This window comes from Leptonotus elevatus, chromosome 6 (assembly GCF_054856555.1).
Source record: "Leptonotus elevatus isolate MCC_2025b chromosome 6, RoL_Lele_1.0, whole genome shotgun sequence".
Taxonomy (NCBI): Eukaryota; Metazoa; Chordata; class Actinopteri; order Syngnathiformes; family Syngnathidae; genus Leptonotus; species Leptonotus elevatus.
In genome coordinates this window covers 6,331,192-6,350,270 of record NC_141244.1, presented here as the reverse complement: position 1 = coordinate 6,350,270, position 19,079 = coordinate 6,331,192, and the positions used below count along the sequence as shown (strand labels likewise).

The following is a 19,079-nucleotide window of genomic DNA, read 5'->3' as shown; positions in this document are numbered from 1 at the left end:
AAGCGAGTCTTTGGCTTCTGACCCAATCTTGCCCATGAGCAATGGGCCAGGATGGAGACTTTGAGACACAACCAAGTGACAAGTATAGACCTGCTCTCTTTGGTTGTGTGCACATCTTTGTGATTTTCTGTCTTTGTGAGTATGTGTGTATAACAAATACAGGGGGCAACTACAAGTAGAACCTTTATGATGATAAGTAGAGAGCATGCAGTAGAGTCCTGCACTCCCACCATCACACTAAAGCTGAACACTGAGGTGATGTCACACATAGCTTAAAAGAGTGACTTTTACGGGTTTTCTGATTACATAAAACATAAGGGCCGACCTGCATTCATGGGGTTGTTGGAGTTGATGAACTTCTTCTGTTTGGGTTGAAGAAAGAAAGTACCTTTTTTTTTTGTCTGGGACGTGCTGTCGGCGTGGGCAGGAGAGGCAGAGCTGTACATTCCTGCTGCCACTCGGTGGCAGTGTTGAGTTAAGCGCCATTGGCGCAATGCGTAGAAGAAGTTGAGCTCTTCCGTAGATATTAAATATATTAAATAATATACTTGACCTCAAGTGCATCATCCTGGCTAACGTAACTGATTTGTTTTGGTTTATTGGTTGTGTGTACTGTGTCACTGTACTATTACAGTATTTTCTCTCTAAGAAATTTGTTTTGTCACTCCACTAAAAGCGCTGACAAATGAAAACTTGAGATAATTGCTCCATGTACTAATCAGCCAGTACTTGGTAGAAATTTTTGCAGCTCCGCTTGCCAGTCTCCATGACCAGTTTTCTTCTCATATTTTCCTCAATTTTAGAGGGATCTCCAGTTCTTGATAGCGTCACTGTTGTGGCCATATTTTCTTAAATTCTTCTTCTGGCCGATAGCTTTGAACAATACAATCCCTGTGGGAGGTCTCTGGACCATGGGCTGTAAGATGTGACTACAAAAAATGTGACGAAGCCTACTAGAACAGTTGGATGTTATTTGGGGTTAATCTGAGCAACTTCAAATGGTGGCGTGTGTGTGCTGACTCCCATTTAACGTTTTAGATTGTGATTTTAATAATAAGTTATTAAAGTTTTAAAATAATATTTTTTGCTCTCATTTTTATATAATAAAAACCTGGCAGTTTATCGTTGTGTATGACTTACATCCACTATATATCAAAATCTTATATATCATTGGCCCTTGCATCCTGTCCTTTTTCTGTATGGACACCACTGCCATAGACACTGGTGGTCCATAGAGGTGTGAGGACTGTATAACTGAATAATTAACTAAATCCAAGGCACAATTGGGTGGTTACTGTCAAGAAACTGCACTTTGCCAGGGTACCATATCAAACCTCTTTAAAACATACATTTTTTTCTTGTTGGGTGGCGAGGTTCAGGTCGCTGATCCCAATAGACCTTGGACATCTCTCTTGGATTAGTGGGAGCTTAAGGTCTCTCTTTGATTTGATTCCTTTCGCCTTCCTGTGCTGTAACTCTGACAGATGCCGCTGCCTTTTGGGGTACACAAACCTCAGTGAGGTGAGACCTTGAAATGACTGTTGAAATTGCACTGTAATCATACACATCTAAAACCAACAAGAAAATGTCTGCCATATGGCCCGAAGCCCTGTGTTTGTGTTTGAGTGAGACACAGGGGGGATTATTGACAAGAGTTTTGAGAGCCATGTCTGGATTGATGAGCTGAGCAGCAGTGATTCTTGTTGGCCTGTTTCTGTGATCCGATCTGCCGAAGCCACTCAGCTGTCCATCTGCCTGGTGTTTGACAAGTGTTTGATGCAGCGCAGGCCTTAAAGAGGATCAGACCCTTCCTGGATGGGCTTTTCCTTTTACCCTGTGCAGCAGCAGCTCTGCTAATAGATCAAACACACGCTCCCCTTTCTTCCACTTCTCTGTGAACCAACGAGCTATTTTTATCAAACAATATGTGTCGGATAACCAAAGGAGACTGAACAGCGCCTTCCAGAGTTAGTACAACAATCAGAGAAAACAAAAAGCATCAGCCTGCATGCACTCCCTCATCACCGGCTATTGCTGAGGGGTCTCTGCGTGATCCTGATAGCCCCTGTCTCTGTTTTAGTGACTAAGCCTGCCTGACTTAGTTTGGCTCCCCTCTCGTTAGGGTCTGGTCCTGTTTTGGGACAGTTGCGCTCCATGTCCAAACATGTGAGGGATTTCCTCATGAAATTTCCCAGTAGAGAAAAGGAGGGATGAAAGGCCTTGTGCAGAAATTAGAATGAATCCTGCTGGACAATTTCCTCCTATATTGTGCTCCGTTCTGTTACAAGGCCCACGGAAATCAAGGGGGAAGCAGTCAAGGTGCAATTAGGGAACCAATGTGTGCACGCACATGAATGAGTAACACTTTGGCATGAAGGCAAATCCTATGTATGGTGGGAACATACATGGTCGCTGCTTTATATCTCTGTCACTATTGCTCTAAAGTAAGTTAATTTACTGTTACAATAGCTGTCATATTAAGCAGCTGAAGGTGTTCATTTCAGTTGTGATTAGGATGGCATCATCATTTGAGACAAGTCAGTGGTGTTATGTATATTGACATGCAAAACTGGCAAAATAAGTCAAAGTGCAAAATGGCAGGACCTAAGCAGAAAACCACAGTACTGTACAGTGGAAGAGTGCACATTAGATCCCGGGTGAATTACAATTAAATTGTGGTTTAAAACAGTTTAGATTAAGAAAAAAAATGTGACAATCAATGTAGTGACAACTTTTCCATGCTTTTTTGTTTGTTTGTTTTGTTACACTAACAAAATATGTTAGGTGCGATAGGGGTTACCTTTACACTTCAATAAATTATGTTTGCAAATAAGTGAATGTGTGGCCTAAAGCAATTAGGGCATCCACCATATGATGTAGATACAGTACTATATGTGCATTTTATTTACCATTTTAATATTTTTTTTTCATGTCTTAGGCTATGATGTGTTTTGTGTGTGTGTGTGTTTTTTGTTGTTGTTGTTGAAAAAGTGCACGATGCCAATCAATTTAACGCAAACGGCGAGTGTAGATTTTGGGTGTGAGTCTGACCTAGTATATATGTACACACATTAGGGCTGGTCGTGACTCGAAGTGAGATGCGAATTAGCAGTTAAAAACTAATCGAAAATCAAAATTTTGGGATTCCAGTGAGAATGAATCATACACTCAATGGATTGGTTAAAAAAAACTATCAATCTAGCTCATATTGGCATATTAACCAATAAATTGGTCAGACATTGACCATTCCGGGTGGTTACGGGCCTAACAATTTTATTGGTTAGCCAAACAACCAATGAGATTGGTTACAATAGAAAGTAAGTCTAGATAGATCACTTGGAAATATATTTATTGTATAAATTTATTGTATTATAAATGTATTTCTTAGTGTTATTATTTTAATTTTAAGTGAGTACAATATATTATTATAAATAGTGTTCAAAAATTAAAATGTGTATCTAGATAGATCACTAGGCATGACCAGCTCACTGGCCTTGAGTGTCTGCACTAAAACTGGGAGATTGTGGGTTCAATCCCTGGCTGGGTCATTCCAAAGACTATAAAAATTGGACCCTTTTGCCTCCCTGCTTGACACTCAGCATTATGAGTTGGAATTGCAGGGTTAGATCACCAAATGATTCCCAAGCGTGGCCGCAGTGGTTGATATGGGCCTAGTATTATTTTCGTATTTTTTATAATCTTACAGGTAAATTTAAGTAAAATGTTCTTGTTCTGTTGGCTTAAAATTTCTCCAGTCCTTTTTGCAGTGCGCCGGACGCCGCCATGCGGCGATTACTATTCATCGACGGTGAACGGGCCTTTCACTTTCTCCTTCTCCTTTTGAATTTAAAAAGCGTGCTGAGCAATGTATTTTAGTTCATGTATTTTTTTTCTTTTTATTCATAGGTTCAAACAAAGCAAGCAAGCAATTAATCGGCAAAGCATTGTATAACACGTGCGTAATCACAATCATCTTTACAAAGAAATGTGTCTCTGCTAGTAGGAGCGGCAATAGTGCTGCAGCAAACAAGCCACTATAACAAAAATATACATTTGGACATAATGAAAATTGTAGTCATGAAACAATATCGAGTGTCCTGTAGTGACACAACAACAAATGTGAAGATGATGTAGTCATGAAGCATTATAAGGTGTTATATATCATAAGATGATCAAAGTGTCTTTCCTCATATTTATCAAATGTACAGTTACAGTATAATAAATCCAGTGCTACTTCTGTCCTTGAGTAATGATGCCGTTCACATCTGTAATAACTTTCCAGATATAAAGATCAATTTGCTACCGTGTGTTCCCAATCTTTAAATTTGTGGTCACATTTTAACCACTCCCTCGTGTGCTGCTGCTATCTTCAGCTCACTTTGCCTTGACCCCATCCGTACAACAATTACAAAACTTTCAGGCCGCAAAAGCAACACACCGCATCACCACGGCCCTGCCTTTGATAAGCCTTGCGCTTTCTATTTTTCTCATCTGAAATAAAACACAACATTAAGCCATTCATTAAAGCCAACTAAGCCTAATTATCCCTCATTTACCCAAGTGCCCGTGCAGCATGAGAGTCACATGTACTTAAGTCCAGATGTGTCGATGAGCCAGTCGGGAGATAGCAAACCACAGTGGGGGCTTCGCTCGTCTCGGGAGTGCTGTGGTTTCCAGATGCAGGCTGAGCGGGCCTGTCGTTAATGGCTGTTCACTGCCTGCCTGCTCTCAAGACAAAATCGACTGCTCTTTAGCTTAGCTGATTTCAAAGTGGAAATCACGAAAGGAGTTTCATGCATTCACAGGCCCGTGTACACTCGCGAGACAGAAAAATAGCAAATATTGAAGGTATTAATTTCTGCCTTCAAAAGAATTGACAACTTGTTGTCAAGGGATGGAGCTCTTCTATTGTTTCTTAGTTTTCTCCAGCTACTTTGGTTTCCTTCCACACAATCCCGCTAGGTCAAGTGAAGACTCTAAATAGGCACTATGTGAGATGAGTGGTGAACAGTCCAGGCTGTACTCCACTTTTTGCCCATATTTGGATGGATGGTTCAGAGCATTCAGGTGCCAATAGGATATCTTAGCCCGGCATACAGTGAACATATCACACATCAGTGAATGCCGTGCATGAACAAGACACAAGATGCTGCATCCAAAGTCCTATATTAGCGTCAGAGTTAATGGTATCTGCATGTTACTTGTTAATACTCCCCGATACCGATACCACTGTTTTAATGCAGGCCTCTGCCGATTCCAGTATCGGTATCGGAACAACACTACTTAAAACTAATAAACCTTGCATGGTTTGGTAAGAAACCATCTGGTCCTGTGGGGGGCTCTTGTTAACTTCGTCCAACTCATTACAATGGGTGACAGAACATGCAGCTGAAGTCAATATACTCTTCTTTTTCAACTTAACTTTCAACTGCTGCAATGAAAGACTTATAGACATTCATCATATTAATCAGCAAGCTCTGTCATTTGTTTGTTGTTGTTATTAAGATAATGTGACGTCAAGAAAACTGACGTACTTTTGGATGCCGAATGTTAAAATGTGTCACACAAAAAGGGGCGCAGTAACACATTCTGGGCCCGCATACGTATAACCCTCTTAAAGGGCCGCCCACTCCGCACACACCCAGAGGAAATGCGCAAATTCAGTGATTTTATTCATTTTAATGACATTATTGGATTGAAAAAGAAAATCAATTTAAAGCTTGAACCAGATAACTAAAATTGAAACACTTTTATTTTATTTTTTATTTTTTTATTTTAGTTTTCACATGCAGGGGAGGACAGGGTGGCTCTGCCTCTCCTGCCTGCCCTGGATGCACATTTCTGGCTCAGGCTCAAGACAGTTTTCGGTGAAACGTAATTCTGAATTGACAGTAGTGAAAGTAGAAAGAAAAAATATCGTGTCCCAGTCATGTCTTTTTCCAAACCTGCCATGCAGAGAGAGGTTGGTGATGAATCAGACCCAGACTCAGACCCAGACTCTAGCTCAAGCAGTCCCCACATTAGTTGGTTTTGAGACCCTTGATCTAGAGAACAAAATGTTAAATTAATATTGCGGCTTATTAGCTAACACCAATTTACCTCGGCAGACACATGAACTGTTCGCATCAGTGACAAACTCACATATTTATAGCCTCCGCATGTATAGGGGGCGCTGTTGAACCAAAAAATTTTTGAATAAGTGGAATCATTCATGTACAACAATAACCTCTGTCAAGGCACGATCTGTGACCCCTGCAGGATTTGTGACGCGCATGCGCAGAAGATCGGCCATCTTGTATAGCTAATAGTGTTGTTCCGATACCAATACTGGCATCGGCAGAGGCCCCGATACTGCATTAAAACAGTGGTATCGGTATCGGGGAGTACTAAAAAGTAACATGCCGATACCATTAATTCTGACGCTAATATAGGACTTTGGATGCAGCATCTTGTGTCTTGCTCATGCAAGACATTCACTGATGTGTGATATGTTCACTGCATGCCGAGCTAAGGTATCCTATTGGCCCTTGAATGCTCTGAACCAATGGCAGGACAGCTTTTTCATGTTGAGAAAAAAAACACGTAGGTAACGGTATGGTATCGGCATCGGCCGATACTGCAAAGCTGGGTATCGGTATCGGGGGCCAAAAAATGGTATCGGAACAACACTAATCGCTAACTACAGCAACCACAAAACACGTTTACACACGCAAAATGAAACAGACATTGCGAAAGGGACAGGACAGGTGTACGTTTGTTTTTGTTTTTTTGTTTTTTATTTAAGCAAATAAGTTCTGTACCCAAGCATATCTTGTACGAATAGAAAAGATTTTGATTTTGCAATGATGATGACATTTCCGAATGAACAATACTGAGCTCTTTATAAGAAAAAGAAAAAAAAGAAAAAGAAAAAAAGATTTTGACACATACTGTAATTATAGTTTGCTGTGAGAGTGGGTGCGGTTTATTTTTATTGTCTTTAGAACAATGTGTGGCCATTATCATAGTGAAACACATTGTTTGCAAATGTGTATTTTTTATTTACTTGCAATTGACTTATATTTGTTTTGTGAATTATTATTTTGGGTTTTGTATTTATTTTAGTTTTACATGCTGAAATGTTTTGTGTACTGCGCATGTCATGAGCGCAGAGAGAGAAGAGATAGGTGTAACCGAGCGAGCCTCGTTCGAGAAGAGAGTTCACTAAGAGAGACGTGCTTGAATCCTGTCCTGCCGTGTCTGGTTAATTTAGCAGCAAGATGCAACTCGAAACTGTTTGTTGTCCGCCTTTTACCCAGCCTCCGGAATTGACAACAACATCTTAGGGTTACGATAGCATAAAGGGTTGAGACTGGGTGAGGGGTGGGGGTCATTTAAAACACACACACCACAGACCTACTGTAAAGTATAACAATGCAGACTCACTGGAAATACAATGGGGTAAAAAGTCAAATGTTCATCTTTAAAACGTATAGGAGCAAAAGTTACTTAGGTTAGTTACTTTGGAATTCATCAAGAATTTAAGTTTTGGCCAGATCCACCACACCAGCATCTATCGAAATTCAAACACAATCTGCTTCTTCCTCTGGTCGTTGAATCGGTGGAGGCTGATGTCTGTGGATCTCACTCTGCTTCGTCTATCCTTCCTTCCTTTCCTCAGTCTCTCCTTTGGTCTCTTGAGGTCTCCCTAATTTGTTGGAATTTAGATGTTTCTGGGGTTGGTGAAAGACTCTGGTTGGTAACCCGGTGGGTAGTAGGTGATGTCTGGTCGGTGCTGGATTTCACTTTCCTTTCTTTTCTTTGATCCTTCCTCGGGTCTCCTGACAACCTCACGACTCTAGCTGGATTCTGAAGTATTCGGTTAAGGTGAACGGTATGGGATTTTTAATAGGTTTTAGGTGAACTAATGAGTACACACTCACACGCACGCACACATACACACGCACATGCACATACTCACGCACATACAAAATTAAAATTAAAAAATTAAAAAAATAACAAAAATAACAAAACAAAATAAATAAATAAAAACAATTAAAAAATAAAAAGAGAGCAATTGATGATTAAAAAAAAAGAATCAAAGTTTTTTTCATGTATCATTTTATTTTATTGCGCAGACATATGACATTTTGTTCTAGTGTTGTTGCCGTAGTTCGCGATCCAAGATGGCCGATTTTCCATCGTGCAGGGGTCACAGATAGCGCCTTGACAACCCCATTGCACAGTGGCAGTAATAATTTTTATTAAAGCAACCATATTATTAAATCTTCACATCAATATATGATTTGAATATTTATAGTGCTGGGTTTTCTAACTGACATAAATAAAAGGGGGAAAAAAACTATCTTCAAAACTTTACAAAAGCCCATGGTTCCATCTTATCCCCCACTTTGACACCCATGCAGACAGCAATCCATCAGCTGATGTTGAAATTATCTTGTCTGCAATAGTGTGAACCTCTATAGTGTAATCCTCCTGATGTCTTGATATGACAATATGGCACTAAAAGTCCCACAACACTTCAGTATTAACCATCACCAACTGAAATTATGATGTAACAGAAGTTGCATAAAGAGGACATTCAAAGCAGTAAGGCTTTGTTTTCCATTGTGGGTGACATGAAGTGAAGTGTGGAGGTAGCCATTGATTGTCAGTAATGTGAGCTGATTGTACTGGCGTCACTGGTTCGACTTTCGGCTGCTCAGACTTAAATTTCCTTCATGATGATACTAAATCCCTTGTTACTCAACGAGTGTGCTGTAATGTATCATTGCCACCTGCACCACCAAAACGTGATGCTGAAAAGTTATTTAATAGTTAGTTATTTTGAGACCCTTTGCAATGTAAACACAATAAATGTATTTCTTTACCAAACCAAACCAAACTGTATCACTTGGAAATGAAAAGGAAAGATAATCAAAATACCTAAAACAACACTAAGGAACTTTCAGTTTACGTTGATTATGGCGGCACCATATGGACAAAAGTGGTAATGTTATGTCTGAAGGAAGACCACAATTCCCATGAGGACAAGCGCATTGTGTCGTATTTTAGCTCACACCAGCGAGTGAAAGCCGGGCCAATGTTGATCCTTGACTGTCCTTTTATCCGGTTAGCTTTCCTTTTTTCTTTTTTGTTTCCTCAGACAAAACTTTCCAGTTGTTTTGCAGCTTCTGACAGGAAAGCAGTAATTGTGTGTCGACATACAAGGACATATGGCATAAAGCAGTCTGCACATTTGTACACTTGTAGTTTTTTTGCATGGCAGTGTTCCTACCATCCTCCTCAAAGTTGTTTAGTGCCAGTAAAAATGATACAGACGCCCTCAGGCCATGGCAAAAGTGTACCATTCAACTAGTTTTAAGTCGATGTTTCATCAGAAGAGTTATGAAAATATTTTATTAAAGTTGGAAGTTAGTGCTACTTTAATGCCACGAATAAGGTGTTATTAGATTTATCTGTTTTACTTGCAGACAGAAAATGTCCAGACTAGGGACAGGCCAATTATCGGCGCCGATATTTGGCATTTTGAAGCATATCGGCATCGGCCTTCAAAATTTTGACGCCAGTATTATCCCTTTTACTGCAAATGAATATAAGCTCCAAATATTGGTTATGGGATCCGTTGGCTACTAATATCGGTAAACCATATCAGTCTATTTCTTGTCCAAAAAAGATCTTGTATACTTCTTTAGTTTAGAAATTACAAATACCGCGGTTATACTGTAAAGTGCCTCTTGGACGGATGAAGAAGCAGGTCCCAGTATTTCCAAGATTAATGATGCAATCAAAAAAATCACTAAATTGCAGGTTTCCCTGTACTGTTGGAAGCTATGTTTCCAATGAGTCTGCTAATGTTAGGGACCATAGAAGTACGTAAGGGAAGGCATGGGAGAGAACCTTAGAACATAATAATGCTTGTTAATCCACCTTTAGACACTGGAGCCAGGAGTTGTAACCCAAACAGCACAAGGGAACAGTTAACATATTGTGAAATGCAGTAAAGTGTCACGTTAAACTTTGAGCAGACTGATGGATACTTTAATGTGCAGGGTCATCCTCTGTTCTTTGGCCCTACTGGACCATTTGTGGCTATGATAAACCCTCTCAGAGGGGAAAAAACATGCTGTCCGTACTGACTATTGGCCATATTAATCACCTTGTCATTCATGCATGTTTAGCCGGGACTTTTCCGCTTAGAGATGTTAATCTCAAAGTCGGTTTTCACTTCAATTTATTGTCAGTAAGAAAGAGCATCAAAGAGCGAACGGGTGAGCTAACATGCATTAATCCCTCCGCATATCCTGCACCAGATTTTAGATGAGAAAATAATGAGCAAACTAATCCCAACATTAGCTTTTTGAATTGGAATGTGTGTGCTTTAAATCATTTGAGCCCAGCAGCACAGTGATAGGAAGCAGATCATGGGAGGGGAAAGAGAAGCAGAAAGTGTAAGAGTGAACGAAAGAGTGCGACATACAGTAACCTTGTTAGAGCCCACTGACACTGTGCAGAGAACCTCCTGTCAGTTGGTTGGCAAGGTGAGCGTCTTGTAAATGATTGTTCTCCCTGTCATGATCATTTCTTTTTCCCAGCATTTGTTTTCCTCAGCGTTTCTAAAATATTGTACTTTTCTGCATTTTTGGCATGTTTTTATCTGTAAATAGCGTCCAACTCTGAAATGAAGCAAAACTTGAGTCTTTGGGCCAAGCTTTGGACTGCATCTTATTGAACTTTAGCTCACCTGATGTCATTGGGCCGAGTTCCACCTATAAATCAGATGAAACATTAGTAGCAGTTTGGAGATGCGTTGGTGTATACAGTATGAAACCTTTTTCCAGACGGCCGCTGGTGTGTAAGTAAAGAGAACGCTGCCTGGCTATGTCTCCTTTTCCCTTCACAACGTTACAAATGTATGTGTGAGGAGGCCCTTAATGGCTGATAATCCAATTCCTCCCCCTGAAATCAAATCTCACTGGCGCCAGTTGTTCTCTTTTTTCCCCTCACAAATGATGGCCTGCACTACGGCCTGCTTATGCAAGAGATGAGCTGCTGAATATGAATTTACCTTAAGTACACCACTTCAAATTTGTTGATTTACAACATGTCAACCCCTCCCTTTGCGCTGTGAAAGATATTAATTAGAAGCCTGCACCGAGAGACGCGCAAGGGTAACGGGATTTTTATTTTTTTTAAACAGCAGAATATGATCCCGTTTACCGTATGTCTTAATGCCTTCTTGCGGTTGGTCATTGATTCCTCTCAAACCGCAAGCAACGGAGGTAAGATTGGGCCTTCGATTCATGCAGCGCTGCCAGCGCTGTTAGTGGATGAACTCATTTGGCCTGCGCCTGTAGTCAGTGCTTTTCTATTTGTTCACAAATCAGTTGCAAAGTAATATTTAGCAAAAGCTTCACATGAGAATTTGCAATGTCACTGACTTTATTTATTTATTTATTTATTGCTTCCTTTCCTCTTGTATAAAAAAAGACAAGCAACCCAAGACTTCAAATTTTAGTCATTGTCACTCAAGCCACAATGCATTTAATTTCATTAAGCCTATCAGCCCTTCTAACATCATTTTTGTATTTTAACTCATTTACTCCCAAAAACATATTACAACGTTCTATTTTAAATATTGCCACGGTCCCAAAAACCTATTTATTTTTATGTTTTTTTATGCTAGAGCATACAGAATGCAGTCTCGTAACTGAAAAGAACGCTTAAAGCAATGGTTGTTATTACAAAAACGGACAGCAGGTGGCAGCAGAGTATAAGAGATCAACGAGGGCTATGTTGCAAAAAAAATATTTCCAGTGTTTTCATCAGGTTTGTGAGTAGTGATGAAACTTAGCCATATTCTAATGCTAAGGGCTGCAAAACGGAAACAGATATAAATAAGACTTTTTTTCCTGATGAAAGAAGAGACTAATCTTTCTTTGGTAGGTTCCGTGTTTTTATAGCAATAGGACAAAATATTGTGTGGGCCTTGAAAAATCCGTCAAAATCCAGTAAAACAGCCGGGAGCGAAGGGGGTTGCTTCAGTGAAAATGGCTGGGAGTGAATGAGTTAAGTCCATATCTCACTGAGTGGTGAGTGCTTGTGACGGTAGCGATTGCTGGATTCATCAACTTGTCGCTCCTGTCATTAACAACATGCAGCGATGCTTAGAGACAACATGAAAATATTTAGTAAAGTGTTTGTGAAAGACAGATAGCAACTATTAATGACTATTTGGGACAGTTTTGCAAAGATTACTTGTGCTTCCCACTCCTTATCCACTGTTAGTGAGACAATGCATTTGTAAGGAAATTTAGAACATGTTCAAAACTTCATTGCGACAAGAAAAACTGTTTGCGAACATGTTTGTAACCTTTTAAGAACCCTGACTAAACCCAAATTTGCTATGTTTGAAAGCACTCACCACTCAGTGAGATGCATGCTTTATATTCAATGTGGACTGGTGACATTCCCATACTAGTGCACCAGACATACGGAAATTACACATTTTACTTAGCAAATGGTGGTGCTCAGCCTCTTGTTTTACATTTGTAAGATAGTAAACCAAAAAAATGTTATTACATTTTTCTGTAGCAGAAAATAAACATACAATAATGACCTCTCTCAAAGAATCCATCTTTTTTTTCGACACCGGCTGCCCAAGATAGAATAATAATGTTCTAGAATCACATAGTGCAGAGGCGGGGCTTAAGCGTAGCCTACATCAGCTCAAAGTAGCACTGTTGTAATGCAGATTTCCAGCCTACAGAGTGACAGAAGCTACGCTCTTCAGCTTATATCAATATTCAACCTAAATTATGTAACTGCAAAAACAACTGCGCAAGAGAATAATTCTGCCATTTTAACTAAATCAGCTCAATTATTAATATTAAAGGAGTACGTCAACCCAAAAATGTTCTTTACAATAATATTCAGCCCCACTAGTTTAAGAACGATATTATGAATAATATTGTCATTGTAGAATATGAATTACAATAAACAACAAAATCCACCTATTTTTATCCATCTCTGGGGGCGGCCATTTTGCTACTTGCTGTGGACTGACCATGAGATCACAGTTGCTCGGAGCTCAGGGAACGACCGATCACAACTCTGCTTACGAACATCACATGACCAAACTCAGAAAACAGGTGAGCCGTGATTGGTCGTTACCTGAGCCCTAAGCAGCTGTGATGTCATTTTCAGTCGACAGCACGTGGCTAGATTGCCGCGCACCTGAGAGAGATAAAAGTGGGTGGATTTAGCTGCTTAATTCATATTCCACAAACACAATAGTAATCAGAATGCTGTGTTTGGATTAGTGAGGGCACATAGAACATGTCAGCAAAATTGCAGTTCTCTTCATTTCCTAGTAACGTCTGTTTTGACCACACTGTCCCCGCACCATTTACCTGTGTATATATATTTTTTGTTAATCAGTATTATTATTATTATTTTTTGTCTAAGGCTGGGAACAATTGCTATTTGGGGGGGGGGGGGGGTTGTTGTATAGAAATAAGCAGCACGATGACCAATAGTATATGTGTAATATGGTAACTTGTTGGGGGGGTTCCCCCGCCATGAAATTATCTCAATTAGATTGGTTTTAATAAATTAATTAATTAATTGAAACACCCCATTTTGAGTTCTGCGATTTTATAATTGTATGTGTATTTTAAATACATCATATTGATATTCTATTTTGATTTTGATTTGATTTCTATTCAACCGTAGCATTTTTCAGCTGCTGGTTGTTTTGTGTTGTTGGTTTTGTTACAATACAATGTGCAATGTTTTGTTTTTGTTTTGCCTTGCAACAACGTTTCAATATATTTGAATGACAATAAAGTAAGTCTAAAGTCTAAAAATTATTGCTGAGAGCCTCAAAAGGGGCAGAATAAAGGAATATTTCTCCAAAGTATTTCTCAAGATCATGTAGATGACGTAGAAGCTTACACTCAGTGGGATACAAGGAATTACAGGCATGTGTTTGTTTCAAACACACACAGGCACATGGACATAAAAGAATTCCAGGAAAGGTCGTTTGTGACAGCAATAAACAACCGTCCCGCCGCAAGCTCTGCTTCTGATTTTGAATACAAAACATTTTGATTTGTACTTGAGATTTTTTTTGTGTTTATTTGTTTGATTTATATTCATTTCCAGCTCAAATACAAATGTCAAGCTGGCAGAAAAAGATTCTATCTGTAAAGGAAAACTAAACATTAGTGAGTTATGCTTCTGCTGTGGTGTGTAAACGCAGCCAGAACGGAAATAAATAGCATGTGAAGGATCATCATTTTCTGATAAAAGCCATTCTCCTTTAATTCAATCCTTTATGTTCCACTGACAATGTAAAAACGGAGACGGCAAATGGGTTTAAACGTGCTGTGCCTCTGGAGATAAAATCACCTTTACATTCCATGAGATTTGGGAAAATATTTTATATATAGTTTTGACAGGATTGATCAACTTGAGTTAATGATTTGTTTCCAGGTAAATGAAACAGCCTCTTCGATGAACCTTGGTAATCAGCTTAAGTAATATAAGATGATGGACGTGTACAGGATACTTGGTGCCTTGAGGAAAAACTAAATGAGGTTCTTGGAGACATATGATAGATTATCTTTGATTGTATCAGAATCTGGAGGAAGAGGCTTATGTGGAGATTGGTTGCCCTCTAGCTGCCAAAAATCAAAAGTTTGAGTTTAACAAGTGGCCTCAAGTGATAGTGGTGGTGTATTGCTTCAGTCACTTCGCAGAGTTTGGCCAAATACATGTAGCACAATAATAATAATAATGGTGCTATAGTCTGAATCTGTATGAATCTACTACCAATGGTGGTAAGGTTAAACTTGATGACTGTGAAACATCGGAGATCAATTCATAGAGTGCATTTGCTCTGTAATCGCTTCTATAACACCCTCTTATTCTAATCAGGGTTTTTTTTTTTTGTCCATGCAAAAATGTTGCTTGTCCATCACAATTTATATATATATATATATATATCATTTTAGAAAACAACCTTTTTAAAGCTGAGAAATGTTGTCATTTCTCAATGTTTGTATAAAATGATTTGCACATGACACCTCCGGAAAGCAGAAGCTTGATGTGGATATTAAACACAAGTATAAACATTTAACGCTTCATTGTAGAAGTTCCCAGACCCAAACGCGAGAGCTATTTTTTTTAACTTTCATCTTTATTTACATTTCAAACAGTTGCTGTAAATGCTTAAATGTAACCTTGTGTCCAAGGAATCGAGCCTTCCGTGTTACAGGAGTTTAATGGCGCACCAGTTTCTTTATAGCTGTCAAATGTAATTTACGTTGAGCTGATTCACTAAACGTGTTGTTTATCAGGCACCTAGCAACACTGTTTTGAATGAAAATTGCCTCTTTAAAAGGCTAGGAAAAATCTGCCATAAGCCAAATGTCTCTCTGCTCCAGGTTTGCTTTAACAAACATTCTCGTGCTGTAAGCCATGCTAAAAATCTAAAGTGGCATCAGTTAAGCAAGTGTACAAAGTTTTCCGCTCGCATTCTTCCATGTCAGGGCATACCATTTCGATGGAAGTGATGTGAAATTTGTTCTCACAGGCTAAGCTGTGTGTGAGAAGCTTTATGGCCATGGCTTAAATTGGCAATGTGGCTCAAAATAACCAATTGAGATTAATTGCAGGAAATAGCTCTGAGATGGTTTGATGTTTGCATGCATCTGTATTATTCATCGAGAGAGCCTATTAGCTGAGCAATATCTCGCCTTCTCATGCGTGGCAGCTTAAACAAGTGCAAATTTGACTCCAGGAATGGGCGCAGGGTGTGTTCTCGGGGTGCTTTAAAGGCCAAAAGTAAGCACATATGAGAAGGCAATTAGAGATAATGCCATTTTACACATGCTTACCTATTTTTTCGTGAGAAAGACTTGAACAAGTTCAATAATGAGAGCCAGAAGCTATTGAAAGTTTTCCAAAAACCTATTTATTTTGCACAAGCATCCTTCCCACACTTCACCCGATTCCCACATGAACCATGGCGTGGAGAGTCCGATTTTTTCTACATCATGACCCAGATTTGGGCGCATCGTCCAAGTCCCCCACCCCAATTACATTTTATTTTACTTTATATTCCCTCACACTCACTCTGTCTTACATAAATATCTCTCTCACGCACACACACATACACCTCGTTATCTTATTTGTGGCCTTGGCAGCCAGATTGTTGCCTTGCGGTGAAGTAGCCAGCGTTTTCCCTGTCACAGAGAGTTGAGGGTGCAAAACCTTCACCACACATGCTTCCATGAGAGCATGTCAGTTTCCAGCATGTCTTGTCCCGCCAGGGAAACCTGGGATCGATTAACCTCGGGCTGAGGGACGAAATTGGGAAGAGTTGAGTTTCACAAGTTCCATTGGCACTGGAAAGTGTTGGGGTGAACGTACAGTTCAAACCTCATGTTCAAACCTGAATATTGGAGCTTACAACATATACAGTACAATTGACTCGTTTAATGTTTCATGTCATAGTGAGGAAATAACTTGATAAGAGTTCATGGAAAGTCTTTGAAAGGACAGGGGCTGTGAGTCTTGGCACATGATTGGACAAATTCCGGGTCCACAAATGGACTTGTCCTGCTTGATGTACTGCCTGCTTGATAACAAGTTACACAAGTGTCAGTTAGGAGAATAAATAAAATGTCTGGATTTTTTTTAATGCAAAAAAGAAATACAAAGGCAGTGAAATGAACAAGGCTTTGCAGGTAATTGGTTTAAACTCGGATGGGCAACTGGCAGACACGCATGCGGCCCGGGACCACACTTAGTGGACCCTTGATTAATTTCCCCCAAAAAATAAAAACATAAAAATAAAAATGTAAACCCCAAAATTCTTCCAAAACTGTTGATTAACATTCAATATACATTTTCAACAAAAGACAAGAGGAAATGGAGAAATAGCAGAAAAAATAGAACATAAATCCAGAATATGGTCAAATATTTAAAAAAGAAAAAAATGAGCGAATATGCAAATCCGTGGGTGCTTTTAAATTGTAACATCACCAATCACCACTAGATGGCAGACATGTCTTAGTTATATAGTCATATATAGGGTGACACAAAAAAAACTGGAACTTTTTAACAATCCAATAAAACCAAGAGTGATGCAAGAAAAATATTTCATTCATAGTAATTGAAACCTGGTAGGAGATTGTAACTGTGCACATCTCTGTCCGTTCTCCTCGCCAGCTTCCTTGTCTGTTGTTTATTAAACGTTCTAGGTTGACTGAACCTGACACAAATTTATGGGATAACACTTCTTCTTCTTTTCCTCAGGAGGCTCAGGAAAGCATCGATCCAAAGAATCAAAGAAGAAAGGCAAGCAGAGGCTGCGATTTTGGGCCCAGAACCAGCACAGCGACCATTTGGCCTCTGCACGCTCAAGCCAGTGAGGACTGAAAAGATGGACTCACCGTTGTCAAAGAACCTACGCAAAGCTGCTAGCTTCAACCATGCTCTGACTGACCAATATCACCAAACCTCGTCGCCTGCCTCTCAGACCTCCAGCGACATCCCACCCCTCACCTACATGAACACGGCCATGATTCGAAAATTCGTCAACACAAAATGCGTGTCTACTATACAATATCAGTACCAAGACACTAAAAACACACTTCACGCACCTGCCTCTTGCTACTTCCCCTTGGCTGCACTGTCCAGCTAGGTCGGTGACTCAATCCCCGCAGCCCCACCCCATGACTTGCCTTTTGGACTTTTACAGTTGACGTTACTGAACTCATTTCCCCTCATGTCATTTAACTGTCTAGGGTGATTGAAAATGGTGGGGGCAACCGGAGACTGGAAAGGCGGGCAAGCCAAATAGAGGGAGGTGTAAGAGAAAGGTAGTGAGAGAGTTGGCAAGCTGGATTGGTCAGGGGGACATAGGTAAGGGGGTTCAATAAACAGCCCTGAGAGAAGAGAGAAAACTAGGAAGCAGAGAACAAGATGGAGGAGGATAAAGAGGTACGAGACTAGGCTGAGGTAAGTGAGGCTGACGGTCAAGAAGATGGCACCTTGAGATGAAAGAGACTTTTTTTTTTTCCTCGATATTTATGTCAAAGCTATCCTCACTTTTCTGTCTGAATGGATATGGACTGTTCCCATGTGTGGCCTTTATGTTCTGTAAATTTTTGAGAGTAATTTAAATAAATTACCATGCATAGTTGCAAAGTATTTTATTCTCAGCACAAACTGTTTACGTTCAGTCCGCTGTATGCTCTAACTGTATAGTGTGCATAAGAAGAAGAAGAATTTGAAGAACTTTAGTTGTTTGACTAGCATGGCAAGAGACACACATGTACATAGTTTATCTAATTATGAAAGCTTATTGCTGTATTTTCAGTATTGACTTGTTCACCATTCTAAATGTTGCAGAGATCAAATAAAAAGCTGTAATACGGAGCTGCATATTAAAATGATTAAAAACAATAACATAGCCATTACATAGCTATTTCATTTATATGGTATATATTTGATTTATTTATTGATTCTATTTTGTACTTGTTTAATGACAATTTCGTTTTGCCTCATACTGTTACACGTATATGCTTTAATATTCTTTGAGTTTGACAAAATGTGCATATTGGCAAGAATTTGTTTTGTAATGTCATGCTTAGTGTTGTATTCCATCCATTCAACTCCATCTACTGATTTCGCTGTTACAAAGAATAAGCAAAAATGACGTATACAACTCTGCTTTGATATATTCTGAGTTTAACAATTAGACGCCAGCAAATGTATGGTCATAGGACTGCATATGTGTACGTTGTGTTTTATTAAACATTTCATGTGACTGTATGACAATTTTTTGTTGCTGTCTACAGATCTAATATACAGTATGTGGCTACACTATGAAACCCTTTCACGATGATATGATTTCAAAAACATTTGTGGAATTCATCAAGTTCTACCGCAAAACACCAGTACAGCAGCAAGCCAAAGAATTTGATATGGATAATTTGGTCTAAATAGTGTAACAGTTGTGAACATTCAGTAATACACATGTCTTTAATTTTCAAGCAGAACATTTT

General features: G+C 39.4%; 1 protein-coding gene across 1 annotated transcript in view; it reads left to right on the top strand.

Annotated features, from left to right (window-relative positions):
- The window catches only part of rspo2 (R-spondin 2), a 74,457-nt gene extending 55,605 nt beyond the window's left edge, over positions 1-18,852 (top strand). The window contains exon 6 of the mRNA XM_086078660.1: positions 17,326-18,852. Within this exon, the coding sequence (XP_085934786.1) occupies positions 17,326-17,441 (116 nt within the window). The 3' untranslated portion in view covers positions 17,442-18,852. The remainder of the gene's footprint in view (positions 1-17,325) is intronic.
- The last annotated feature ends 227 nt before the right edge of the window (positions 18,853-19,079 follow it).